General features: G+C 34.4%; 3 protein-coding genes across 3 annotated transcripts in view; all 3 read right to left on the minus strand.

Annotated features, from left to right (window-relative positions):
* Positions 1–336: 336 nt before the first annotated feature.
* Positions 337–1,077, minus strand: LOC134228445 (uncharacterized protein K02A2.6-like). The gene is made up of 2 exons (XM_062710103.1): positions 1,012–1,077; positions 337–861 (listed from the first exon to the last, which is right to left on the minus strand). The coding sequence occupies exons 1-2, from the start codon at positions 1,075–1,077 to the stop codon at positions 337–339; spliced, it is 591 nt and encodes a 196-aa protein (XP_062566087.1).
* A 2,534-nt stretch (positions 1,078–3,611) lies between these two features.
* The window catches only part of LOC134228452 (uncharacterized), a 94,063-nt gene continuing 72,476 nt past the window's right edge, over positions 3,612–25,198 (minus strand). Inside the window, exon 5 of the mRNA XM_062710110.1 lies at positions 3,612–4,023. Within this exon, the coding sequence (XP_062566094.1) occupies positions 3,641–4,023 (383 nt within the window). The 3' untranslated portion in view covers positions 3,612–3,640. The remainder of the gene's footprint in view (positions 4,024–25,198) is intronic.
* Positions 5,434–6,996, minus strand: LOC134228459 (collagen alpha-1(X) chain-like). Its single transcript, XM_062710121.1, has 2 exons — positions 6,852–6,996; positions 5,434–5,840 (listed from the first exon to the last, which is right to left on the minus strand). Exons 1-2 carry the CDS (start codon positions 6,958–6,960, stop codon positions 5,434–5,436), a joined length of 516 nt encoding a protein of 171 aa, XP_062566105.1. The 5' UTR covers positions 6,961–6,996.

Below are 25,198 nucleotides of genomic sequence, written 5' to 3' on the forward strand. Positions count from 1 at the left end.
CGGTATACGGTTGTGGGTCAAAATTCGGGGCGAGCTTGTTGTTCCTTTGTTCATCGGGATGACATCACCGTAACGAAGTTCATCAGGTGGGTTGTTAAGTTTTGCGTTCATTTTCATCTTCCTTTTCGCAATTTCATCATTTTGTCTGGCGCACTCGTCGACAGCATTTGATTTACGTGTCGGAACTTGAGGAAGTTTGGTCCTAGTCTCGCGAATGAACAGAAGTGAGAACGGCGCAAATCCAGTCGATGGGTGAGGCGTTCCCCTGTACTGGCGAAGAAATTTGAATAGCTCTTGCTTCCAGTTCTTTCTTTCTATGTGTGCGGCGCGAACGGCTTATATTATTGGCTTATTGAACGATTCAGCCTGGGAATTAGCTTTCGGCCATCTTGGAGTGATGCGTCGATGATGGAAACCAATGTTCTCGGCAAACTCCTTAAAGGCATGAGAGTTAAATGGACTTCCGTTATCGGTTTTTATGACCTTTGGTATGCCCAACGTAGAGATCAATTTGTCCAATACAGGAATGGTTGCACTAGCGGAAGTTGACTTCATAATTTCAACAACAGGAAATCGTGAGTATTCGTCAATCACTACGAACAAATATTCACCCGTGGGAAGTGGGCCACAAAAATCGGCGCTGAGGTTCTCCCAAGGGCCAGACGGCATGTCTGACATTTGTAGAGGTTCAAAGTGAATCTGCCTGTCTGTTATACTTTGACACGCTAGACAGTGTTTAAGAGCATTCTCTACTGCAACGTCCAGGCCAGGAAACCAAGTCTTTGAACGCAAGAATGCCTTTGTACGACTTACGCCCTGATGTCCCTCATGCGCAATGTTGACTGCACGTGCCCTGAGCGACTTTGGTAGAACAATACATTCATTCCTCAGAAGGACGTTATCCGAGTGTACGACTAGTTCGTCACGGACATTACATAAAGACTGGAGTTACAGAATGTCAATCTCGTTGTCGTCTATAGATTTGTTCTCCTTCCATCTCCCTGTTCTGACCAATTCTATGGTCTTAGAAATGGTCTTGTCTGCGATGGTGGCTATCTTGACTTCATCTAAACTCATTGATCGAAGGGTTGCTTCCTGCGCAATGAAATGTTAGTATTTCTCAGCCATATCCTCCTCTCAGGATTTAGTGTGGCTCTCCACAGGATGACGTGACATGTAGTCTGCCGGGTTGTCCTTTCCTGGTTGATAAGTAATTTCAAGCTTGTATGGTTGAAGTCTAAGTCCCCAGCGTTCAATCCTTAACGGAGGCTTAGGGCGCTTCCAAATCGCTAACAGAGGTTTGTGATCAGTAACTACACGAAAGTGTGTTGCTCCTCTCAAATACATATCAAAATGCTCACAAGCCCATATGATCGCCAATGCTTCTCTCTCTGTCTGACTGTAGCGCGACTCTGGTCCACTCAGTGATCGGCTAACGGAAGCAACTACATTGTCCTCTTGTGTAAGTATAGCCCCTAGGCCTACAGGGCTGGCGTCAACCACAACTTCGATGGGTTTCTTTGGGTTGTAGTAAGCAATCACAATGTCACTAGACAACAAAGTTTTAAGCTTGTCAAATGCACTCTCCTTTTCAGATGTCCATTGCCAGTCAGTATCAGAACGAGTAGGACGGCGCAATGGTTCACTCACAGTGGAATAGTCAGGAATGAACCTCGAACAGTATGCAGTCATTCCCAAGAAACTTCACTTACGTTTGACGGACGCTGTGTTTCTCGAATCGCGGAGACTTTCCTAGGATCAGGTGAGATACCAGCCTTACTAAATACTAGTCCAAAGAAGGTTATTCGGTCTGTGTTGAACTCACACTTGGGACGATTCAACTTAAGTCCACTATCCTGAAGCGCTCTAAAAGTTTTCGTCAAGGCGGAGTCATGATCCTCCTGAGTTTTGCCAAATACCAGAATGTCGTCTGATATGTTCTTTGCTCCACGAACTCCCTGGATAACACTACGGATTGTCTCTTGAAAAATTTCAGATGCAGCGGACACTCCAAAATTGAGACGCTGGTATCTAAATATTCCAACATGTGTGTTGAATGTTGTGATCGAGCGACTAGCAGATTCCAGTTCCAACTGGTGATAGCCTTGTCAAAGATCCAGTTTGGAAAACACGGCTGTCCCTTCGCTGGGCAAACTGATGTGCGTGCATGAGTAAGTCCACAATTTCCGCATGGTTTGTCAATAGTGTTTTCACCTTTTGTCACTTGTTCTTTACTTCTCGGGTTGCGACTTCGGTGTTTGCCAGATAACTTCTGCATCGCGTTTATACTGTTACGTTCGTTCTGGGCCTCCATAGTTAGCGCTTGAGTCTCAGCAACCTCGAGGGCACGATCTAGATCTAGGAGTGTTTTTAAGTTCATCTCAGGCTCCCGCAGCGCTCTTCGCCTCAGACGATTAGAGCGACAATTCTGAATTATCTGTGAGAGAACGTCCTTATCTATATCGGCAAATTCACAATCTTTAGATAATTTCCTCAGTTCTGTGACATACTCATCTAACGACTGACTGACGCTTTCTTTACAGTTTCGGAATTTATACACTTCCATCTGAGGGTTTTTTCTCGGAGAAAAGTAATCAGATAATACTTGCTTTGCGGCCGCATAATTGGGCGCTGTATCTCCCTTCTCTGCTTCGTAGATATCAAACACTCTTTCTCCTGCGTAATGAAGAAGGAGGGTGCACTTTCGCCCGTTGTCGTCGATGTTCATGCCGGTAAACAAAAGCTCAAAACGTCGGGTCCATTTTTCCCATTTCGGTCCAGCGTCGGCCTTATCGGCATAATCGAATGCTGCAAATTCTGGTAATCGATCCATGATACATGAAATTTACCTCGTCGCCAAATGTAATACTTGGGTAATCCTATGGTAATCCTATGATCGACACACTCAAAACACGTGTTGACTGGATGCTGACATTTTATTGAAAGTATATGATATTAATGCGCACATACAAAGCATGTGGAGTACATGTAATGGCGGGAAATAAGAAAGTAATAAGGTCTAACATTACACAATAAGAAAAAGTTCCATTAAAATAGTAATAATAGTGTAAATGAATAATATGCAGTTATTACAAGAATGTCGCAAATCCGGAAAATACGAGCGTTTACTCCTGGAATTAGTAAGCATCTCGTGCACTCAAATTAGCATCAAGACTTTTCTTGTAACCAAAACATAAGAAAACTCCAAGCGAAAAGAAGTTGCTTTAATCACAGCAGTTCGCGAACCTATCAATTTTGCTGAAATTTTCGGTAAATTAAAAAGATAGGTAATACCTATAATAATAACACAAGGAGTGCAACCGTTGTCTGCGACGCCATGACGTGACGTCACGGGCGGTCCATTTACTCAAAAGGAAAAAAAAAACCAATCATACTCAATTAACTAGAGATAACGATATTACGTTTAGATATGAGTACAAGTCCGTGTACCTCCACGTTTTAAATTTTCTTGAATGTCTACTAACTTGTCTCTGGTTTCTTTTCGCATATGACATCAATGATCTAGATTAGCATTTCCGGCAGTTTTGTTCCTTTTTGGGTAAATGGACGCGCCCGTGACGTCACGTATATCATGATTCTATCTTAAAAGAAAATGAAGATTTGAATCAAATCCTTAAAGTCAGATTTCAAAAATAAATATCCCTAAAAATAGCGACTGAACTTCATTAACTGTCCCGGTTTTAATTACTATGTTAACTTGATCGTTTGAGGATAACCGAAGGACAGTGACAGCAGAAGAATCGTCATAACCAGTACGACGTCCGTCCGCCCTCGTTTCGAATTTTCCCACTCCGTTGACTGTGAGTACAGTACGTACAATCTCTTTGTAAGCTTCTGTATTAGACAGAAACAAATACAATCCATCACGATCAGCAGTGAATACTCCAGTGCTTGTTGAGTAACCATGGTGATAGCTACCTACAGCTACATCATAAACAACTGGGGTTCTGGAAGAGTCTCTGATTAAGTAAGCTAGAAAAGCTGGATATGTTGATTTCGATACTGAAAAGAAAACAGCATGATGATAACTGAATAATCCGTTTTAAAATATTCTTTAGAATTATTTTCAAAGAAATTATAGCTTCAAAACGTTGATAGCAACAAGAACAATGATGATGATGATGATATTAATAATAATAACCATTATATTTTTTGTGTCTATTGCTCTGTATTCATTCTACAAATTACTCACTGATAGATTTAATAATTAAAAATCTTATGTCAAAGGAAACATATTCACTATAAGATTCTATTTTTGTTTTCAGTCGCAGACAGAGTCCCAATATAAAATAGAATAAATGAACAAAAACAAAGACTTTATGGACTTCAGTTTTTTTCTGGAGAAAAGCATAATACAAATAAAAAACCGCAAAGTTCTCCAAAATCCACTGTTTGCATGATAATCAGTGCATAAGGTTTAAATTTTAATTGTTCATGTAAGTATGTCTAAATTTCATACTTGTAATTTATATTAAAAAACATATAATTCATCTCATCGCCGCTTAAAGTTTTCAAAACTTTTGTAAGCACCTAATTGATCTGTATGATTAAAATCTGTAACTAATGTTTGAATCGATAGTTCTATATTTTCCACAAAATCAGACAAAGTATTTTGAAGTCTGTGTATAGTACTGACAAGTTATTCAGTTATTTTGGCAAACAATTGAATTATTTCGCTTCTTAATTATATGAGTTATTTTGACCAAGCCAACTTTTTCTCGAAAATACAAATAAGATTTTGCTTACATCTGACAAAAACCCATAAAAAAACTGAGTTAGCTTTTTGTTCTGATCAGATCAATTTCAGATACAACATAAATGTTAAATTCCAGAGCGCTGCGGTAGTAGTAGTAGTAGTAGTAGTAGTAGTAGTAGTAGTAGTGGTAGTAGAGTAGTAGAGTAGTAGTATCAGGTTATAAATTCTATTGATAAACTATTTGACGGATCTAATACTATATGTAGATGTATATTTTATAAATAGATAATGTTTTTTTAAATATATTTGAAAAAAAAACTTTAGGAATATATCTGATACTACAAAGATATCTAATTATAATCACTCATTGTCCAAGAGGTTTTACATTGCTCAGGACTTTGTTCACTGAGCATTATTCAGTTTGAATCCAAGACATAAAGTCCCCATGCTTTTCTTAATTTATGATCCATCATAAATTCTGACAAATTGCTTTCTTTTCAAGGACATTGGGATCTTTACCATCACGTTGAACAATACTATAACTGTTTTTAGTTCCATATATGGCATTAATATTACATTTCATGACTTGTATTTTATTTTATAAGAGTAAGCAAACTTTTTGAAAACTACAAGTTTAATAGATAACGTTTTAAGACTTATATTGCAATTTTAAAAGATAAAGTTGTAAGACTTATTTGCCCTCAACCATTTTATTTTCAAAGAGGTATAAATTCTTTACCGCTTTTATTGATCTTCCATCCAGAAAATATGGTACATGTATGCATCGCTTCTGCTCGCCCGCTTTTGATTCTAACCCAGACTTTGTCCTTTCTGTTGAGGCTAAGGACAGCGAAGGAAGTAGTTGTGTCGTAGTAGGATGGGGCCTCATCAGACTTCGTTATTCCTACTTCTATTCTGTTCACTAAAAGCGCAGCCTCAGTCAATTGTCCGTAAGTTTCTATGCTCCAAGAAAACACATACAAGCCTGTTGTTCTTACTGTAAAAATCCCGGAGTTATTGTCGTATCTGCTTCCAATATTTGAGATCACGTGATCGAAAATGACCACACCGGGACTGGAATTACTGGAAGCTACCACATGGAAGACAACGTGGTCAGGCTTCACTACATGTATATATTTAAAAATATTGTGATTAGAAATTTTGAATAGAAAAAGAAACTAGAAAAAAAGATAAAAATGCGTTTAAATGATACACAGAGTTTAAGAAAAGAAGTGCAATAAGACAAATCTAAAACATTTCAGTTTTAAAAATTAAATATATACATAGAGTTTTGTGGAATGCTTGGGTTCAATCTTGATTTGGTTGGGGGGGGGACTTCCAATCATTATAGTTATACTAAATCAATAGTAAATTATCGCAGAAAAAAGTAAAGGGAGGTGACAGTTCCCCTTCTCGAAACCCAACTACCATTTTATGTACTGAATAATATTTAAGTTGTTCACTTGAGGGGAGGTTGCCTGTTTGTAAGAATACTTTTTAGAACTATTTGTACTGTATATACTGGAAATCTTAATACTTATTTTCACCCTGAAGGTGACATGCATGTTTGTATACAGCATTATATTTTTTTATTATACCTCTATGAGGACAATAGCAAGTTTATCGTCCTCCAAGACAGCAAACAATTTCCCGAGGCGCAACCGAGCCGAGGGATATAATTTGCTGTCGAGGGGGACGATAAACTTACTATTGTACGAATAGTCAGTCAAAAGGTGTTTTATTATATCGATGCTGACTTTACTTTTGTTACGTCAAAATATCTAAGTCACAACCCGTATAAAATCAGAAGTTTTCCGTAATGAAAAGCGAAGGAAACAGAATGCTGCCGGTGAATAATTTGATGGCTATTTCACCATGGGAAGATAGCACAAAAACTATTTCACGGTGGGGGCTGTTGAAAAAGCATGATTTTTCGTCATATTTTTATATAGAACAAATTTACTAGCCAGTAAATAGGCGTATAACACTGTTGGATCTCAATCAGTAGAGGTGATAATGACTATTCAATGATATAATAAACTTTTACGCAACATTAAAAGGGAAAGTTATATTCATAATGCAATGGATTTGTCAAAAGGGTAAGTAAAATAAAATCTGTGAAATAGGTTCTTACATATGAGCAGTGCCTGCTTGGATGAGTTACATTCTTCCTTTTCGATTTTCGTTTTATAAGTTTGATCAAGTAGTTCTTTCTTTAAACAGTTTACTTCCATTTCAAGCATTGTTGTTTTATTAGATTGATCGAGTTTGGATAGTTCTTTTTTCGTGAGTTTATCGATTCTCACTCATTTTTGTCTAGATCAATAAAGCTGTCATACACTCTTAGCCTCTTAAACAGTCAATCCCTGAAAATAATTTATTAAAATTCCATGTAATTAGCAAAAGTCATTGTGAAAATATCAATTGCAACTGCTGATTTTATTAGATAATTGATTTTGGCATTTTTTTTTTCGCTCACCTGAACCTTCAGCTCAAGTGAGCTTTTCTGATCTCATTTTGTCCGTCGTCCGTCTGTCTGTGCGTGTGTAAACTTTTCACATTTTCGACTTCTTCTCAAGAACCACTGGGCTAATTTTGACCAAACTTGGGTAAAGGGGAATTTGAATTGTTGAAATGAAGGGCTAATCCCCCTCACAAGGGGAGATAATCAAGAAAAGACAAAAATAGGGGGGGGGTAATTAAAAAACCTTCTTTTCAAGAACCACTGGGCCAGAAAAGCTGAAACTTATATGGAAGCATTCTGGGGTAGTGTAGATTCTTAATTGTTCAAATTATGACCACGGGGGTAGGGCGGGGCCACAATAGGGAATCAAAGTTTTACATAGAAATATATAGGAAAAATCTTTAAAAATCTTCTTCTCAAGACCACTTGGCCAAAACAGCTGAAAATTGTGTGATGGAATCCTTGGGTAGTGTAGATTCTAAATTGTTCAAATCATTACCACGGGGATAGGGCATGGCCACAATGAGGAATCAAAGTTTTGCACAGAAATATATAGGAAAAATATTTGAAATTTTGTTCTCAATAACCACTGGGCCAGAAATCTGAAACTTATGTGGAAGCATCCTTGGGTAGTGTAGATTCTAAATTATTCTAATCATGATCCCCAGAGGTAGGGCAGGCCCACAATGGGGAATCAAAGTTGTACAGTTTTACAATAGGGAATCAAAGCATCCTGGGGTTGTGTAGATTTCAAATTGTCTAATTTTTTATCAGCGGAGTAGGGTGGGGTCACAATATGTGTTACAAGGGGGAAATCTGGTAAAGAACGCAATGGTCAAAGTTTCTCAGGTGAGCGATGTGGTCCATAGGCCTCATGTTTCCATGAAACTCACGGATAAAAGATGAATCAGGTTAGTGTTAATTTTTATAAAAATGAATGAGTTTTACTTTTAAAGCATTTACCAAAACTGATAATGATTATTTCTCTTTATTGATAATTATTTCAAATTTTTGTTTCATACAAGTACAACTTTAAATTGATTATCTAATATGAAACTAAAGTCAGCCTCAGTAAATTTAATATGCCTGTATTAAATTCACAAGCAGATAATTAGACTTTTTAGTGATACACGTACTTTGATATGAGTGTTAAAATACAAATAGGAGAAAAAAAAAAACATTCATATTGAACCAATTCTTATTGTTAATTCTAACACATCATTGATATTGTTGAGGCTGATTCTAATGTTTATGGAAATCCGACGCCAGTTGAAGGATCGGGGTTCCCTATATTTAGGACCTTTAAAAGTTAGGGATCTAAGGTTCCTTATTAACTATAATTACGTCACCTTTAATGATGTTTCCAGCAGGACTATAGTAACAAATGTACTGGTATAGAGCGAATACGATGAACACGATTGAGGATTATGTTTCAGATACCCGGTATCCAGGTCATAAGAATATAAATCTTATATTAAATGCGTCAATTCCTTCATTAAAAACGGCTTCTGGTCTACGTCAACATCACATCTTAATTTTGGACACGGTTAAGGTCAACAAGGTCAAGATTATTACAAGGACGTTTGTATTTTTATCATACCGAGATCAAGAGTTTATGTCTTTGCATGGACTGTTGCAGTTCAAAATCATTATGGCTTGGCTTCTGTGGAGATTGACGTCAACGGACCAATGTATGTCCCCATGAACAAACAAATTATAAGAATGTTAGCGTGACGTTACAATCACTTGATCTTCTACCTGTGTCTGTTCTTTATATTTTCATCTTTTGTTTGCTTGCGCCGCTCAAGGTAGCCTAATGGTACACATTTACTTCGTGATTGGAAATTCGAAGGCTTGGTTCGATTCTTACTTGCCAAGCCTCTTCCACCTAAGATGTAAAAACATTAGTAGTGTGAGCAACAGGATTTTAGGATGAGAATTTTTAAAACCGAGATCCGTTTCAGTGTAGACTTTGGTAAGATTAAATCGTTTTTATCATGTATCATAGTTTTTTGATGTAACAAAGTTTATATGCTATCAAAATCATTATTTTTTTTTCGCTAGAAAAAATTAATATTTTAGGTGTTTCAGTGATTCGAAGTTTGAATTTCTCAATATGCTTAATTTGATTGCCGATGCTGCGCGCCATTGGTCTGACGTCATATGTGTCAATCCTGGTCAAGCGAAGTACTTATCATGTTTACAAAACGGCTCAATGGCTTCGTCTATAAACCCTGCTACAAATTAAATTAATGATAATTGGTTAATTGATAGATAGTTAGATATAATTTGTGGCGTTTGGGTGAGAAATGAAATGAGCACAGGAAAGGTTATTGTAATAGGAAGTTTTTTTTTTACATGCCAGGGACTTGGTCGGCGCGAGGATTTGTGTCCATTCCGAGCAATCGTTTAAGTACGATCACATTTTTTTCTGTATTATAAAATATCTATTCAATGAGAATGGTACTTGAAAAGATATCAATAAAATATCTACGAGCATTTCATAAATCGCACACACATCACACATCGCATCATGCATCAACAAGAGTTGTAAAGTTCATAATGGCGCACGGCGCCATTGAAGATCGAAGTGTCCTTTCTACTATAAAATGATATTCATTGGAACAGATAGAAGACACAAAATCTGTTTATGTATGATTATTATAATAACGTAGAATGACTTATGAAAAACTTATAACTACCATGTTAATAATTATTTAAGAAGTCAAACGTTAATAATACGATCTATTCAGTAGAAGCTAGGACTTGCTAACGGCTTCGTCTTTGATACCCTCTACTCTTTTCACGGCATGTTTTTGTTTTTTTCTATGGTAGATGTTTTAAAAACATATAAAATTGAGCACCCATAGTCAAAGTAATATTGTCAAGTCAAAATTTCTTCCAACCTAATCGTCTATTCTTTTTATTTAAACGTAATAACGAGTTCAAATTGCCCATTGACACCCATGACGTTTCAGTATCACATGACCCCTTTCTATTTAGTAGAGATTTTCAATCCAATGACCCTACACTACGGACGTTTTATGTCCTAAATATGGCAGTTTAAAACATTATATTAAAATTAAAGACAGATGATACAAACAAAGTTTTTCTTTGAAAAAGATTTAATATCATGCCACAAGTTAGGAAAAGTGGATGGATCTTAAAATTTTTTATCCTAAGAACTGGAAAATGAAATAGACATGGAAAATATTAGTAATATTTCAATAAAAAAAAATATAGACAAATCACGTTTAGTAAAGGTTTACAAGTGAAAAAAATTTCAGAATATGTTATATTGGCGCTAAAAGAGTAATATGAACCATAGAAAAATATACCAAGCCAGGTGAATTTTAAGAGAAAGATCAAAATGACACAAAATTAGCAATATCACATAGGCTGATTTTTACCATTTAGCTTTTCCTAATAATATTCACCTGGCTTGGTATATTTTCTTAAGTTTATATTACACTTTTAGCACCATGTTTATTCTGATTTTTTTTCACCTGTAAACCTTTACTGAATGTGATTTGTCTATATTTGTTTTTTCATTGAAATACTACTTATATTTTCCAAGTCTTTCTCATATTCCAGTTCTTAGGAGAAAAAATTCTAAGAACCATCCACATTTCTCAACTTGTGACATGATATTAAATCTTTTTCAAAGAAAAAAAACCGGTCACTGTAGCCTAGTGGTAGAGCGTTCGCTTCGTGTTTGGGAGGCCCGGGTTCGATTCTCGATCGCGGCGCCGCGTCATACCTAAGACGTAAACATAGGTAGTGACTGTTCCTTCGCCAAGCGCTCGGCACTAGAAGTGAAAGTTACGGGTCTTTCGGATATGACCCTAAAAACGTAGGTCCCGTGTCACGGTAGGCGTTGGCACGATAAAGAACCCTCACTGCTCAATGGCCCTGAGTGCCGAGTATAGGTCTAAATTTGAAGCCCTTCACCGGCATCGGTGACGTCTCCATATGAGTGAAAAATTCTCAAGAGGGACGTTAAACAATATACAATCAATCAATCAATCAAAGAAAAAAATTTGTATCATTTGTCCTTAAATGATTATTATATGTATCAAGAATAGAATAGTGTTTAGTTTTTAAGAAATTTAGAATTTAGATGCATGATAAAAACCCTTAAAGAAACCTAACTGCTCAATAGTCCTGGGTACCGATTATAGGCCAGTGTCTGTGCCAAAGTCTTGTACTTCTGTATATTCCTTTCTTGTCATATTAAAATATGTGACATCTAATTCAAACGGCATGATAATACCATTTTTTTTCTTGATTTTAAAAAAAGATTTCTCCACTATTTCTGCTGTTTTGTTTTCTCTAATCCTGTGTCATAATATTCTTGCTTAGTAAACGTTTTCACGTCTTCGTAAAACAACCTTGCGCCCTTATTGGCTTTTAATAAGTAGTTAATATAAAATTGATGCAATGATTTTAATGGAAGGAATTCTTTTTTCATGCTTAGAATTATGTATTATATAAAGCAGTTTTATCATATATGAATACAATTCTCTCCCAAACCCTTAGTCCCAACCAACACTACCTCATAAATGTGTTTACAGGTGAATAGCTTGAACGACTTATTTATTCGTTTTATCAGCGTATTTTAAGAAGTCTTTTTACTAAGCTTCGAATAACGGATGCAAATGACATTAATCGAAAAAAAAAAGTTTAGCAACTTTTTCTTCATCAAGTGCAAAGCACTTAAATGTGAAAGTTATGGGTTTCTCGAATAAAACCTTAAAACCGAGGCCATATGGTATTGTAGACGTTGGGACGAAAAAAAAAACCCAATGTTCCTGATTTCCAAATAAAGATCAAAATTCAAAGCCCTCCCTGGATTTATGTTGACGTCTCTATCTGAAGGAAGTCAATCTGAAGTCAAATAACAAATGTACAATCAATCAATCAACCAATCAATCAAAGTAGGAACCAAGTTTAGTTTGCCCTTGTTGAGTTCACTATGTCGAAACATTACATGTGCTATATGGACATCTATAAAGGTAGCCGGCATTTTATAGTCGGAAAGAAATAATCGAATTACTAGATTAGAATATCCAGGACGATCATTTCAATTAAAATGAATGCAACCCATAACATTTCGTTTCAAAGTGTTATAGAGGGTCTTATCTTGTATATCTCTTAGGGACTCTTCACTTATGAAGTAATAATTGTGAAATAAATCTTGTGGAACAGTTAGCTTATCTCAAACTTTATACCTAATTTGTTTTATTACTCAATATCTCAGATTCATTTCATACAGTTTGGTTATACGAATCCAAGATCAATAAAGCCATGGTATAAATAAAGTGTAAATCTTATATTATTCTTTTCAAGTGTTCTTTAAATGTTAGGGTTTTCCGCGTATGTTTTCAAGTGTGGCAACATAAATATGAGTAGTCAATAACACGGTCTGATGTTCAAAATCTTATCAATTTCTTACATGTGAAGGAATTCGAAGGTTTTATTTTTAAGTGCAAGTCTGTTGTATACTGTCATTTTTGTGATAAGAAACTGTGCAATCTTAAAATCAATATTTGCGCCGTTTAGTCACCAGGTGTGGTTTTCAATGTTTTTGCTAAATTTCATCATTCCTGCTGTCTTGCAAGTATTATTTTTATTAAAATAAATAGTTCATCAAAAGAAAGAAATAAAAACTCCAGTTGCCATGACTTTAGTTCAGAAAGGGGCAAATTAATATGGAAACAAAGGCATATGGTAGAAAGCTTGTGAAAAACACATTTTTTGCTTAGGTGTTAATTTTTCAAAATATGTATTCATCGATACATTTTAAATTAAGATTTATGCATTATTTAATAAATTTGACGCATCAACATCATTCAATCGCTAAGGCCAATACTTATTACTGCAGATGACTGTCAAAATTAGAAAAAAGTATAGAGGATTTCATATATGACAAACGAACCTTGTTCCTCTATCAATAACAGGGAAAAGAAAGCAACTCTATTTGATTAAAATTCTTAAGTTGACCTAAAATATTGTGAATCACGATTTTTGGCATGATTTTGAAATATTTCTGATACGACAAATTTACTTGTTTACCTATTTACAGATAGTTTTCAAACTATTTACTTGTATGTGTAGAGAAATCATTTTTGCTGCCCTTAAAAGTGTATAGTATCAATTAATATTTTCTGTTATCCCATTGATATTAATTTTATCAATAAGTAGTTGATTTGTTTTGCTTCTGTGACGATTGTTCTCAGTTAATGCACAATAGTCGAAGGTATGCTTAGTCGAAGACATGTTAAAACTAGCAAGGCATTGAATTGCATTCAAGATAAAAATAAAAGTAAGATTAATTGATCTGAACAGCAAGAGGCCTATGGGCCACATTGCTAACCTAAGCACTGTAGCTAGAAGAACGCAAATCCAATTTTGAAAAGATTGAGATGCATAATTGGTCTCAACCAGCCCGTAAGAGGCGGAAGGGGGAAGGCTATGATTTAAATTAACTTGAATCTACACTTACCAAGGATAATTATATTTTTGACATACTGTGGCTTTTGTTCACTATAAGTTTTCCAATATATACCTTCTTAAAAATTTGATCTTCCATTTAATTGTGGCCCCATACTATCCCTGGGGGCCATGGTTTGAACAAATTTGAATCTTCACGATCAGAGGATGCTTTCATATAAACATGACAAATTATGATATTGTCGTCTTGAGAAGGAGATATTTGAAGATTTTTTCATAGATATTCTCATGGAAAACGTTGATTATCCATAGTGAGTCCAACCATAAAACGTTAAGGTAAAACGAAGTTGAGTGAATGGATTGTTAAAAATTTAAACATTGAAACGTGAATTTGAAAAAAAAATCATCCTCAGAAGGGGAACTGTGAGTATAAATAGGGATGTCAAATCGGTCAATTTTTAGTACTCGGTTACTCGGACGTTTTTCTGATCGAGTACCCGGGTACTCGGTAAAAGTTTAAATAAATATGAAGTTAATTAATATCTGTAAAACATTGCAAACTCTTGTAGAAATAAAACCACGTAGTCTTATGGGAGGTTTACCTGTAAATGTGTTGTAACAATTGTGACCTCTTTGTGCCCTACGAAATTTAATCTAACAATTTTTAAAGTTCAATTTATTTATCAGATAAATACGAGAAATAAAATCATAAATGGTTGACAGTGTTTTGAAAAAAAATTGTTCCCTAAATTGTAATGTAACTCTTTGGTTGCTTTTGACGTCCAAGTGATCAGTCGTCAGAGCTGCAGTATCAACTTGATCAAGTTCTCCTATGACAGAGCGGATTTTTATCTTCATACACTTTTCGATCTTACATGTAGATTTCAAACATTACGAGACGGTATGTTATAGTTTGGTGCAACGATGGACATTAGATTTTTAAGCCTTTGCCTTCAACCATTTGCATTAATTGGCATGTAATCAAACGCATCCATATCAACAATTGCACGTGCAATATCGTCTGTCTCTTCCCCCGAGAATTTAGGGCTTCTTGAAGAATTGACAAAATTATCTTTTTTTTTTAAACATAATATAGACCTTAAACGATGTTCAATGAAAACAAATTATTAAAGCAAACTAAACATAAGGGTAGAAGACAGCCGAAGGTGAGAAAAGCTAGGTAACAGGTGCTTGGTCACGGTAATTACTGTATAAACACTGCCACTGGCGAAAACGATTATTTAGAGGAGCAGGAAACCCTAATTACTGTATTAACAAGTGCAATGAACATTTTACGCTTTGAAACCGATGTTTTAATGCATTAATAAATGAGATTAGAAATATTGGAAAATATACTTCCGAGTAACCGAGTACCGATTTTTGTATTCGATACTCGGACGTTCAATCGAGTACCCGGCTACCTGCCGGGTACTCGTTTACATCCCTAGTACAAATGTATTCAAAATAAGACGTAGATTTAAAAGCCTGTTCTTCTAAATAAAGGAAACTTTACAAACAAACGTGAAAATGTTACGAGCATTGTCAGCTCGAACCAAAGCTCAGTTTTCAATCACCATGAAATCAATAGTTTTTGTGGCGGTTAAATTTCCATAGTTTTCAAGATATAAGGAGACGAATTTATGTCCACAATGAAATGTAATTTTTTACATATATTACTACATCACAATCCTATATCCAAAAAATCAAACACCCATGTTCATTCTTCAATTTACACGAAGATTTGACCCCAAGACAATATGTAATTTTACAGTATCATATTCCGTTTTTAGTGAAAAAGATAAAATAGATGGTTTGGATTGTATATTCACTCTATTCTCTTATACAGTGTTAAAAATACATTTCTAAGACACTTTGCTCATTCTGACAAAGTGTTGAAGTATTACCTCTAAAATAAAGCCCAACAGATGACATAATCTTTGAAATACTTCGTATCAGAAATGAAATTCTGTAGCCAGTTGAAAGAGTTAAAGCTGTTTCCAGCGGGACTGTAGTTGTAAGATGAGGAGCATGAACACTTTAGAGATTTTGTGTAAATATTCAATACCTAGGCATTGCATTTTTTTATATAATTAAAAAGTTTGGAAGAAACAGTTTAGAAATATCTAAAGGGATCGAAGGTATAGATTCGATATATAGAGGATTGCAAGAAAAAATATGTTTTATGATTAAGAATGTAATAAATGTTCACAGCATTAATTCCTTTTTAAAAGCAGATTTCACTTTAAGAACCTGAGGGTTTTTTTTTTTCATTCTAATCTTCCGACAGACTTGGGCTTGGCTAGGATAAAGTTGTTCGTAAAATATCACGGTGTACTCTATTTACTTCAGTGACTTATAATATCTAAATATAATATCAGAATAGGACATGACTTCAATTTTTTTTTTTTTTTTTTTTTTTTTGCAAACTTGAGCTCACATAACGGGGAAAGTGTAATATACTTTCCTTTTATACATTCTTTTTCTACAAAAAGTAGATTTATTTACATTAATGAAATTGTTGAACTTAGAGGTGGGATCTTGGTCTTTAGTCTCAATGTGTTTGAATGATGGCAGACAATATAATGTTTATTTTCAAACAAAGCGATTTATGTTAAAAATTTCGTGTTTGTATTTTTGTGGTTGTTGAAGTGTTTATCTTTTTGTCAATTTATAAACCCTTCAATTTGTAGTTTGTTCTTTCTGTGATCAGGTTTTATCGGGTCTTCATTAAGGCCTTACCTGTCTCAGACAATAATATTGCCGCACAAGGCATCCTATTTATAAACACTGTACTACTTTGTTTACGGAGTGCTGCAGCGAAATTTTTGTGGACAAAAAAAGCAAGCATCACCTTAACTCCATCTCCAACCTTTTTTTATTAACCAAATTATGTTTTATTTGGGTTTTTTTTTTCGGAGGCGCTTTTTATGCACGACTTTTGTTTTTAATAAAGTTCACTGTTGTATTTTATCGCATAATTACAATCATCTGTGTGTTGTATAACTGTTTTGTTATCATTTATTGAACTGCATTTCTGGTCAAGCTTTCAATGATTGTGTTATGTCTCCCAGCCAAATTCTTTTGTAATTGTTTTTCCAAATTTTTAAAACTGGATTTCATTTTTCGTCGTTTAAATAAATGACAATCTTTTTAAAACTTAACGTGTCGTCTGTTATGAAATTTTGAAACAAACAGAGCTGCTGTCACTACTGGCTTTTAAAACCCCTGTCCTTATGAAAATCCCCTATCTGTCTCTGTAGCTTACAGCATTTTCTCAGTAATCCACGATGTATCTACAGTATGGTATGTTATGTCTGCTCTGTATATACAGTAAATCTCAGTATGCCACTGTATGTATCCCCAACATGCCAAAGTTACCTACAGTAGGCCCCTTTAAGGCTACTGTTTCCTACAGACACCTACGATATATCCTAGTATATGCCCCCGTACGCCCCTGTATTTGTTCATCGAAGCAAAAAAGAAGTATATACACTCCCAGAGCACTGCCAGATACATAAGATGTGCGATTATCAATATGGTACACAGAGTTAATTACCTGAGAGGTTTTTTTTGGATATTTTAAACACATAGTATATATTATATTATTTGTTAAGAGACTTATTAAGTTTGGCTTAACTCTGAAAAATCAATAAATCATTGATTTAAAAAAAATTATCATTCTTATTTTAGTAGCTATTTTTTGTTAATCAATTAATTAATTTGTTATAGCAAACGCCTGTTTAATTAACAAAATACTTGAAGTTACTTTGTACCTTTTGTAAAAATAAAAACAACGCAGGGGTATTGCTCCATTTGGGATGAAATTCTCGTTTTTAAATTAATTAATTTTCTTTAAAAAATAAATAAAACTAATTCCCTGCATGTATTCAATCATTGTAAGAAATCATTCTATTTATTTTTCTTTTTCAACCAAATCAATTAATTATAAACCAGAAAATTGAATTTATTTAACTTACAAATGTATTCTAGATAAAACATTTAAGGATAAAATGTCTCAGCGTATTTTTGAAGAGCATTTAAACCACTCTTAATCACTTTATTTCCATGATGGATATCAAAATAATCGTCTTATATGCACAATCTTAACCCGTCAATAGCTTTCATGTTACTTATTTTTTGTTTTGATTGACAAAAATCTGTTCTAATACACAGAGAAAATAAATGTTATATCAAGCATCTTCAGAGTAGACACGGTCACCCTTCCTACAAAATAAACATGGTAAAATGATCAGTGAAAATTTATATAAATACATAATCAAAATAAAAGACTTAAAATTAAATAAAATAAATAAATTAAATAAATACTTGAAATGAATAAATTTAATAAATAATTATATAGATAAAAAACATATCCATTCATTTATTTATTTTTGAAACTGACAAGAGGCCAAATTAATCAATTGTATCCTAAAATATGCTACAAAGAATTTTTAAGCATATGAAAACGATTTTTTAATCATATAAATCCATAATGGAGATCAAATAATCATCTCATTTTCCACAATCTTAATCCCTCAATTGCATCTTTTGATACATTTACTTTGTTTTGATTAAAAAAAAAAAAAATCGGTTTTTAACTTATTAAGACGATCATAAAAGAACTTCAAAGCCATTGATAGCTTACCAGTGACTCAGGGTGCACAGTCATGACACCTTTGTATTTTTCGCCGACCACTAAACCTTGTTTATTTTTATGGCAGAGCGACTGTGTCCACTCTGCAGCTGTTTGAAATAACATTTTCTCTTTATATGAGAATAATTTTTTGTCAATAAACACAAAAGAATTGTATGAGAAAGATATGGAGATAACGAAAAGTATTCAATATCAAAGTCCATAAAACAATACAAAATCGGAGAAGAGCAGACACGGACCTCCGAAACATCAGAGGTGGGATCAGGTGCCATGGAGTACTGAGCATCCCCTGCTGATCGGTCACAACCGCCGTGTGCTCCGTGTAATGATTGGGAAATGACGGAAAATCTGTTGTCAATTCACTGTATAAATAATGGACTTACATTAAAATCGTCAGTCAGCATTTGATTCAATGATAAATTGTATTTGCTGACAAGGTCATTGTATCGACCATAAAACCTACGAAATGATGACTTTAAACGACACTGCTGTGTCAGATGTATTAAAAATGGTATTAACAGGTTAAGAGTGTGCATAATGAAAGGATTATTTTGATATCCATTATTGAATTAAAATAATTCAACGTAGTTTATATATGTTTCAAAAATACTTTGAAATATATTTTATCCTAAAACAGTTTATAAAGAATAAGCCAAATAATCCTATTTTTTAGTATACTGCTGTTTTATTATATCACAGTACTTACATGTAATTCTTTTGCATTATACGTATAATTTCTAATTTTTACTTTAACTTACATCAATTGATAATAATAATTCTAGCTTTAGCCTTACTTTTTAGTAACAAATTATTTTCCAAGCTTGCATCGTTGAATTTGTGGCCTATTTTTAAAATTAAAAAAAGTCTTATTTACCCCCTAAATTGGAGAGTCTCATTGTATCGCGGTATAGGAATACAAGAAAACTTGTGAATGACACAGACCTCATTTTTTATTTTTGAATTTACGATGTTATTCTACATGAAAAGGGAATAATTGTTTAAACGTAAGGAGGAACAGGACCTTTAACCTGAAAAAATTCCTGTCAATGAATTTTTTTCGTATTTTTTATATTACTAATTTAATATGTACTAAACATTTTAAAACGGTCCTGTCATGGGATTTCTTGACTTGTTTAAAAGATATCGTCTCACAAATACCACCCTGTTTAGAGTTTGTATGATGTTTGTATGGAGTTTAGATACTTCATGATTACGGGGCCATAGCGGAGTCCATAATGCGAATTTTTACGCACAAACAATAAATATGATAGATAACACTATATACTCAAATATTTCATAATATTCATAGTGTTTAAATTATCTGAAAGCAATTGTTTTAATTTTATGTCGTATTTTGGTGAGATAATTTCTGCATTTTTCAAGGCAGCTTCAACGACAAAAACCTCATTTGGAAAAAATTTTGTCAATAAATATTTCTAAATATAATCAGGTCTCAACTAATTTTTATCTGTTTAATTTATTTTTTTTAAATTTAAGTTCGATGTTATGGGCAATTTGGAAAGAAATTTTGATTTCTATTACCAAAGTAAATATAATTTAATAGATTTATAAAAGAAGTTATTTATGATTACAAAATTAGTCCGAAACAAATGGTATGGTTTTATTCACTTATTTCCAAATTCATATGATACAAGTAACAACGGGAACAATGGCATGATGTCTATTCAATTTCTTGCAATTTTAGCATATTCTGATTTGTGTTTTATCTTAATCACACATGTACTCGAATTTGTTCTAAATGTAATTAACTAATGCAATTTGGCGTTAAAGGAAAAGAATATGTATTTTAAACCTAGGAAAGTGAATAAACTTGCAATGCAGTGGTGGCTATTATTCTTAAGTCAATGCCAGAATTTCATCGCAATTTAATTCTTAGGGCAATGTGTTTATTATTGGCCAATGCAGGTTGCACAACTATCAAAAGGGCCAATGCAGGTTGCACAACTATCAAAAGGGCCAATGCAGGCGATGTGAATCGCTCTTTCTTTATCTTTCTTTATCCTTTTCCCTCGCTCTTTCTATCTATGGTCACTCGGGCATTTCAAAGCTCTCAAAGGCCAATGCAGGCATTGTCTGACTCGCTCACGCTCTCAAGGAGTCCGTCAATGTCTGCATTGGCTCTTTAGAGAGTCGGCCAATGCCTGCATTGGACCTTGAGAGAGTCAGCCAATGCAGGCATTGGCCAACTGCACATCAATCAGTCAATGCAGGCATTGGCCGACTGCACATCAGTCAGTCAATGCAGGCATTGGCCGACTGCTCATCAGTCAATCAATGTAGGCATTGGCCAACTGTGCAGTCAGTCAATGCAGGCATTGGCCGACTGCACATCAGTCAGTCAATGGAGGCATTGGCCGACTGCGCAGTCAGTCAATGCCTGCATTGGCCGACTGCACATCAGTCTGTCAATGCAGGCATTGCCCAACTGCGCATCAGTCTGTCAATGCAGGCATTGGCCGACTGCACATCAGTCAGTCAAGCAGGCATTGGCCGACTGCGCAGTCAGTCAATGCAGGCATTGGCCGACTTTACATCAGTCAGTCAATGCAGGCATTGGCCGACTTTACATCAGTCAGTCAATGCAGGCATTGGCCGACTTTACATAAGTCAGTCAATGCAGGCATTGGCCGACTGCGCAGTCAGTCAATGCCTGCATTGGCCGACTGAACATCAGTCAGTCAATGCAGGCATTGCCCGACTTCGCAGTCAGTCAATGCAGGCATTGGCCTACTGCTCATCAGTCAGTCAATGCAGGCACTGGCCGACTGCGCATCAGTCTGTCAATGCAGGCATTGGCCGACTGCTCATCAGTCAGTCAATGCAGGCATTGGCCGACTATGCAGTCAGTCAATGCAGGCATTGGCCTACTGCGCATCAGTCTGTCAATGCAGGCATTGGCCTACTGCGCATCAGTCTGTCAATGCAGGCATTGGCCGACTTCACATCAGTCAGTCAAAGCAGGCATTGGTCGACTTCACATCAGTCAGTCAATGCATGCATTGGCCGACTGCTCATCAGTCAGTCAATGCAGGCATTTATTTTAATTATGGAAGAATTTGCAGAAAAGTAAAATTAAATAAAAATGATGTATTTTCAAGGACAGTTTGATAAAAATTATTTGCGTAGAATCTTTTATGCATTGTCAAAATGTTGTCTTCTTGATTCCTAAAGTAATCCGTTTAGTCTGTGCAGTTTTCAGTACTTCGCCTGAAAATAGAATCGGAGTTAGTTACACAACGTTGTTTGAATTCATGTAAATTTGTGTATAATTTTCGGCATTGTTTCACCAAATAATTACAATCCATCGTCTTGTCCCAACATAATAATTAATGTTATACGCTCTAAATATTAATTAAAATGCTTCTTTCGCAGATTTTTTAATTTTATGTATTCATGTAATCATCACTCAATAATCGAATACAAGTAGTGAGGCACAATATTGAATATAAAACCTAATGATATGGTCGTTGGCCACCATTTTAACAAACAGACTAGGTCTCATAGAATCGGATATCATCACAGACTGTAGTCTAATGTTGCTGTAGATTCCATCTGAGTGTCACTCAACACTGTTAAGAAAAAAATAAGACATGTATTTAAAAATCCCTAGACAAAACAAACATGAACTTTGTAACTTTTGCAACTGCATGCATTATTTTTCTGGAAAAAAAAATTACAACGACCGAACCAAACTCTTTGGTGAGAGTGGGGCATGGAGTAAAAAAACTTATCAGACCAAATAATTAAGGGGCACAACCATAAAGATTTGTAAACACACGCCATAATTTGCAAACATTTCTACGACTATATTTCTTTTTTTTCTACGCTAGAAATCGAAAAAGTACTATTTACTTTAGAAAGAAGCGCTGTACATCAAAACTGGAAAATCCCGAATCCCAGAAATAACCTTAAAAATGGTTTAAAGCATTTTATTATATTATATTACTTGGGCAAGTTAGAAATTAAAAAAGGCAAATTATTTTGAATAATAATTGAAACACAATATAGTTGCATAATTTAAATAAAAGCATGGTAGGCTACTTTGTACAAACCTTCAATGTGTCTTAAATCTGCAACTGGAACTTTCCGTCTTGAAAACGCATACTATGGGATATAGATACACTGGACGAAACTTTGCTTCAAGAAGACCACAACTGGTGTTTTTCCACTGCATAATAAAAACTCCATACGTTTTAAATCGCCCACATATTATTTTTCTGTGTGAATGATCAGTCTTCAAACAGGCCTAACTGTTGCACTACGTACTTATATGACGTCACAATATTACAGAAACTAAAACCGCGAAACGTTAATAAGCCAAGGGGTTAAGATGATCTTTTAAAAATTCAACGATAAAAAGGACGTATTTCCAGTTACCAGAGGTTGTGAGTTTTTGCTGAATGATTATACACGTGCACATGTTACGTTTTACCAATCGAGGCATCGAAATAGCTGACCAGCCTACAGCAGAGGGGCCGATGATTGAGTGTACGTCAGGCCTACAGACTGTACCATATCGTTCTTCGTGGTAAGTAGTTTGTACGTCTGTTCATAAAACAATTATAGATAAAAGTGTTTACTTACAAATAACTTAAAACTTACATTTAGACGGCCGAATTTTTTTAATACATGATTAATACTCGGTCTTAATAGCTACTTTCACTTTTAAATGTAGAGGCGTTCAAAAGATGGTGCATCGCAAGATATTTTAATTGATGACGAATTAAAATAAATATCTACAATCAGAGTAATTTCAATCTATTTTTCCTTCACAATTAAAAATAAATGAGGATAAAAATTGTTTATTTCAGTTTTAAAACCTTCTCCTTGTTAGGATGTACATGTAAACTCGTCCAATACTGCATTACAAATCAGTCATATACAGATGAAAGTGAATAGTAAAAAAATCAAAAAAAAGAAAACTCTGGTAAGATTATGTTTCTTTTTTTTTTTTTTTGGGGGGGGGTTGTATTTGTTTTAATGACAGGGAAAGAATATTCATTAAATTATGAAAAGAAGGAGGAGGGGGGGGGTCTGGAGATTTTTTTTTAAAAAGTAGTTGTGCTAAAAAATTGAATAAGGATAATATGTCCAGTGACAGGAATTTAAAAGTAATATGCCTCTGGTTATCCGGAAAATAAATTATTCAGTCTTGTGAAGGCTTGGGAATGCATAGTTAATCTGCCTTACAGAATATATTGCCATCATATTCTTACAAAGTCTTTTCATTTGAAGAAATAAGTTTAAACTATTTGTGAACTATTCTAATCATAAACAGAGTTAAATTAAATGAAATATTTGAAAAAAAAAATTTGGAAAGAAAATGTAAAAATAAACGGTAATTCTTGATTATTTTAAAAGAAGTTTACTTTAATACTGCAATATAGACCAAAGGAAAAGAAAATGATAGAGGATCAAGAAAACGCTTTATAATATATGACATTAAATGAATAACTCATATGCACGACTAAATGTCCACTTTATTTCCTACTATTCATATAATTTAGGAAAATATTTATACCATTATACATGTGCATTATATTATATCAAGTGAATTTGTTTTGTTACATCAGTTTCAGTCATGGTGGAAATTCACCAAATTCCCCGCAGTGAAAATTTTAATCAATTAATTAGAACACTTAGTACTTTGTTGTCAATTAACAGCCAAAATCATTTTAATGCTGGAATCTTTAGAATTTATAAAATGAATAACACTTTTGTAAAAAAAAAAAATAATAATTAAAAAAAAAAAAGATCTAGACCAACTTTCACCTCATGCACTTTAACTTTTCTTATGTCCATTACGACGCTTTATGGTTTTAAAATTATCTGGCCTCCTATTATTTTATATTTATCAATTTCAAATTAAAATGATATTGTTTATCATTACTGAGTATACATATTCTTGACATGATAATTATTAACAATCAAACAGTCATTTTTATAGAACAGTTTGTCAAAGTTTCGTGCACAAATTGTTGTTTTCGTTGTTGCTCATGAAATTTTTCAGGAAAATTTTGAATGTCGGAATTAATTTTTATCTTTTGAATTTCATCTTTAACATTCTTTAACTCTGCCAACATATTTTCCAAAGTGTTAATTTGACATGTTTTTGATTTCTCTGCCAACATTGCAATTTGTCTTAATTTGTCCATCGTTTGAGGATTGTGTGCTGCTACAAAAGGTTTAATATCATTTATTAATCCGTTCATAGCAACAGACAATAAGACATTTTCCTGGATATTTTTAATTGAAGCATTTTTGATAAGTCTTGTTAAGAAATCTTCAACTGATTCCGTAACATTTTGTCTCATTTGCAGTACCGACAAATCTAAACAATTGTCAAACTCTCTGAATCTTTCCTGAAACAAAGTTTTAATGATATCTGGATGTGACTTTTGTTCAAAGGATAGCGAATCATACCAAACTTTTGCATGGCCTTCTAAATGGAAGGGGAAAGCATCAAGTATTTTTTTGTCAGATAAATCATAAAATCTAGCCCATTGAAAAAAATTAGTCAACCACAAAACAACACTTTGACTACCATCACCTTTACATTTTTCAAGTTTAATAGGATTGGACATATTTGAAAAAAACATTATGTCCTACCTGTCCTATTTTTTTTTCTTCAAAGTCTTTTGAATAAACATATCTGTCCTTGAATGACGCGTTTCCTGGCTGTGTTGGACATTTAGTTTGTGTACCCAACTACAAGGAGACGGAACGGTAATGTGCACCACACAATTAGTGCTAAAGTTTGTAGTCCCTTTGGCCCACCGGGCTCTCGAATTCAACTTTTCTAAGTTCATCAGCCATTCACTGTGCCATTGCACGTCTGGCTTCCACTGGAATTGACACGGGTTCCTCTGTCCATTCCACGATATGTGAT

Source organism: Saccostrea cucullata, unplaced genomic scaffold (genome assembly GCF_032062105.1).
Source record: "Saccostrea cucullata isolate Sc308-1 unplaced genomic scaffold, CSIRO_AGI_Scuc_v1 ctg623, whole genome shotgun sequence".
NCBI classification, from domain to species: domain Eukaryota; kingdom Metazoa; phylum Mollusca; class Bivalvia; order Ostreida; family Ostreidae; genus Saccostrea; species Saccostrea cuccullata.

Excerpts from the sequence above, each read along its gene's own strand:
- LOC134228445 (XM_062710103.1), bottom strand. The coding sequence starts at position 1,077 with ATGAGTTTAGATGAAGTCAAGATAGCCACCATCGCAGACAAGACCATT. Across the intron at positions 862-1,011 it reads TTTCTAAGACCATAGAATTG|TCGCTCAGGGCACGTGCAGT; the intron begins GTCAGAACAGGG and ends GTTCTACCAAAG.
- LOC134228459 (XM_062710121.1), bottom strand. The coding sequence starts at position 6,960 with ATGCTTGAAATGGAAGTAAACTGTTTAAAGAAAGAACTACTTGATCAA. Across the intron at positions 5,841-6,851 it reads CAAGCAGGCACTGCTCATAT|TGAAGCCTGACCACGTTGTC; the intron begins GTAAGAACCTAT and ends ATATACATGTAG.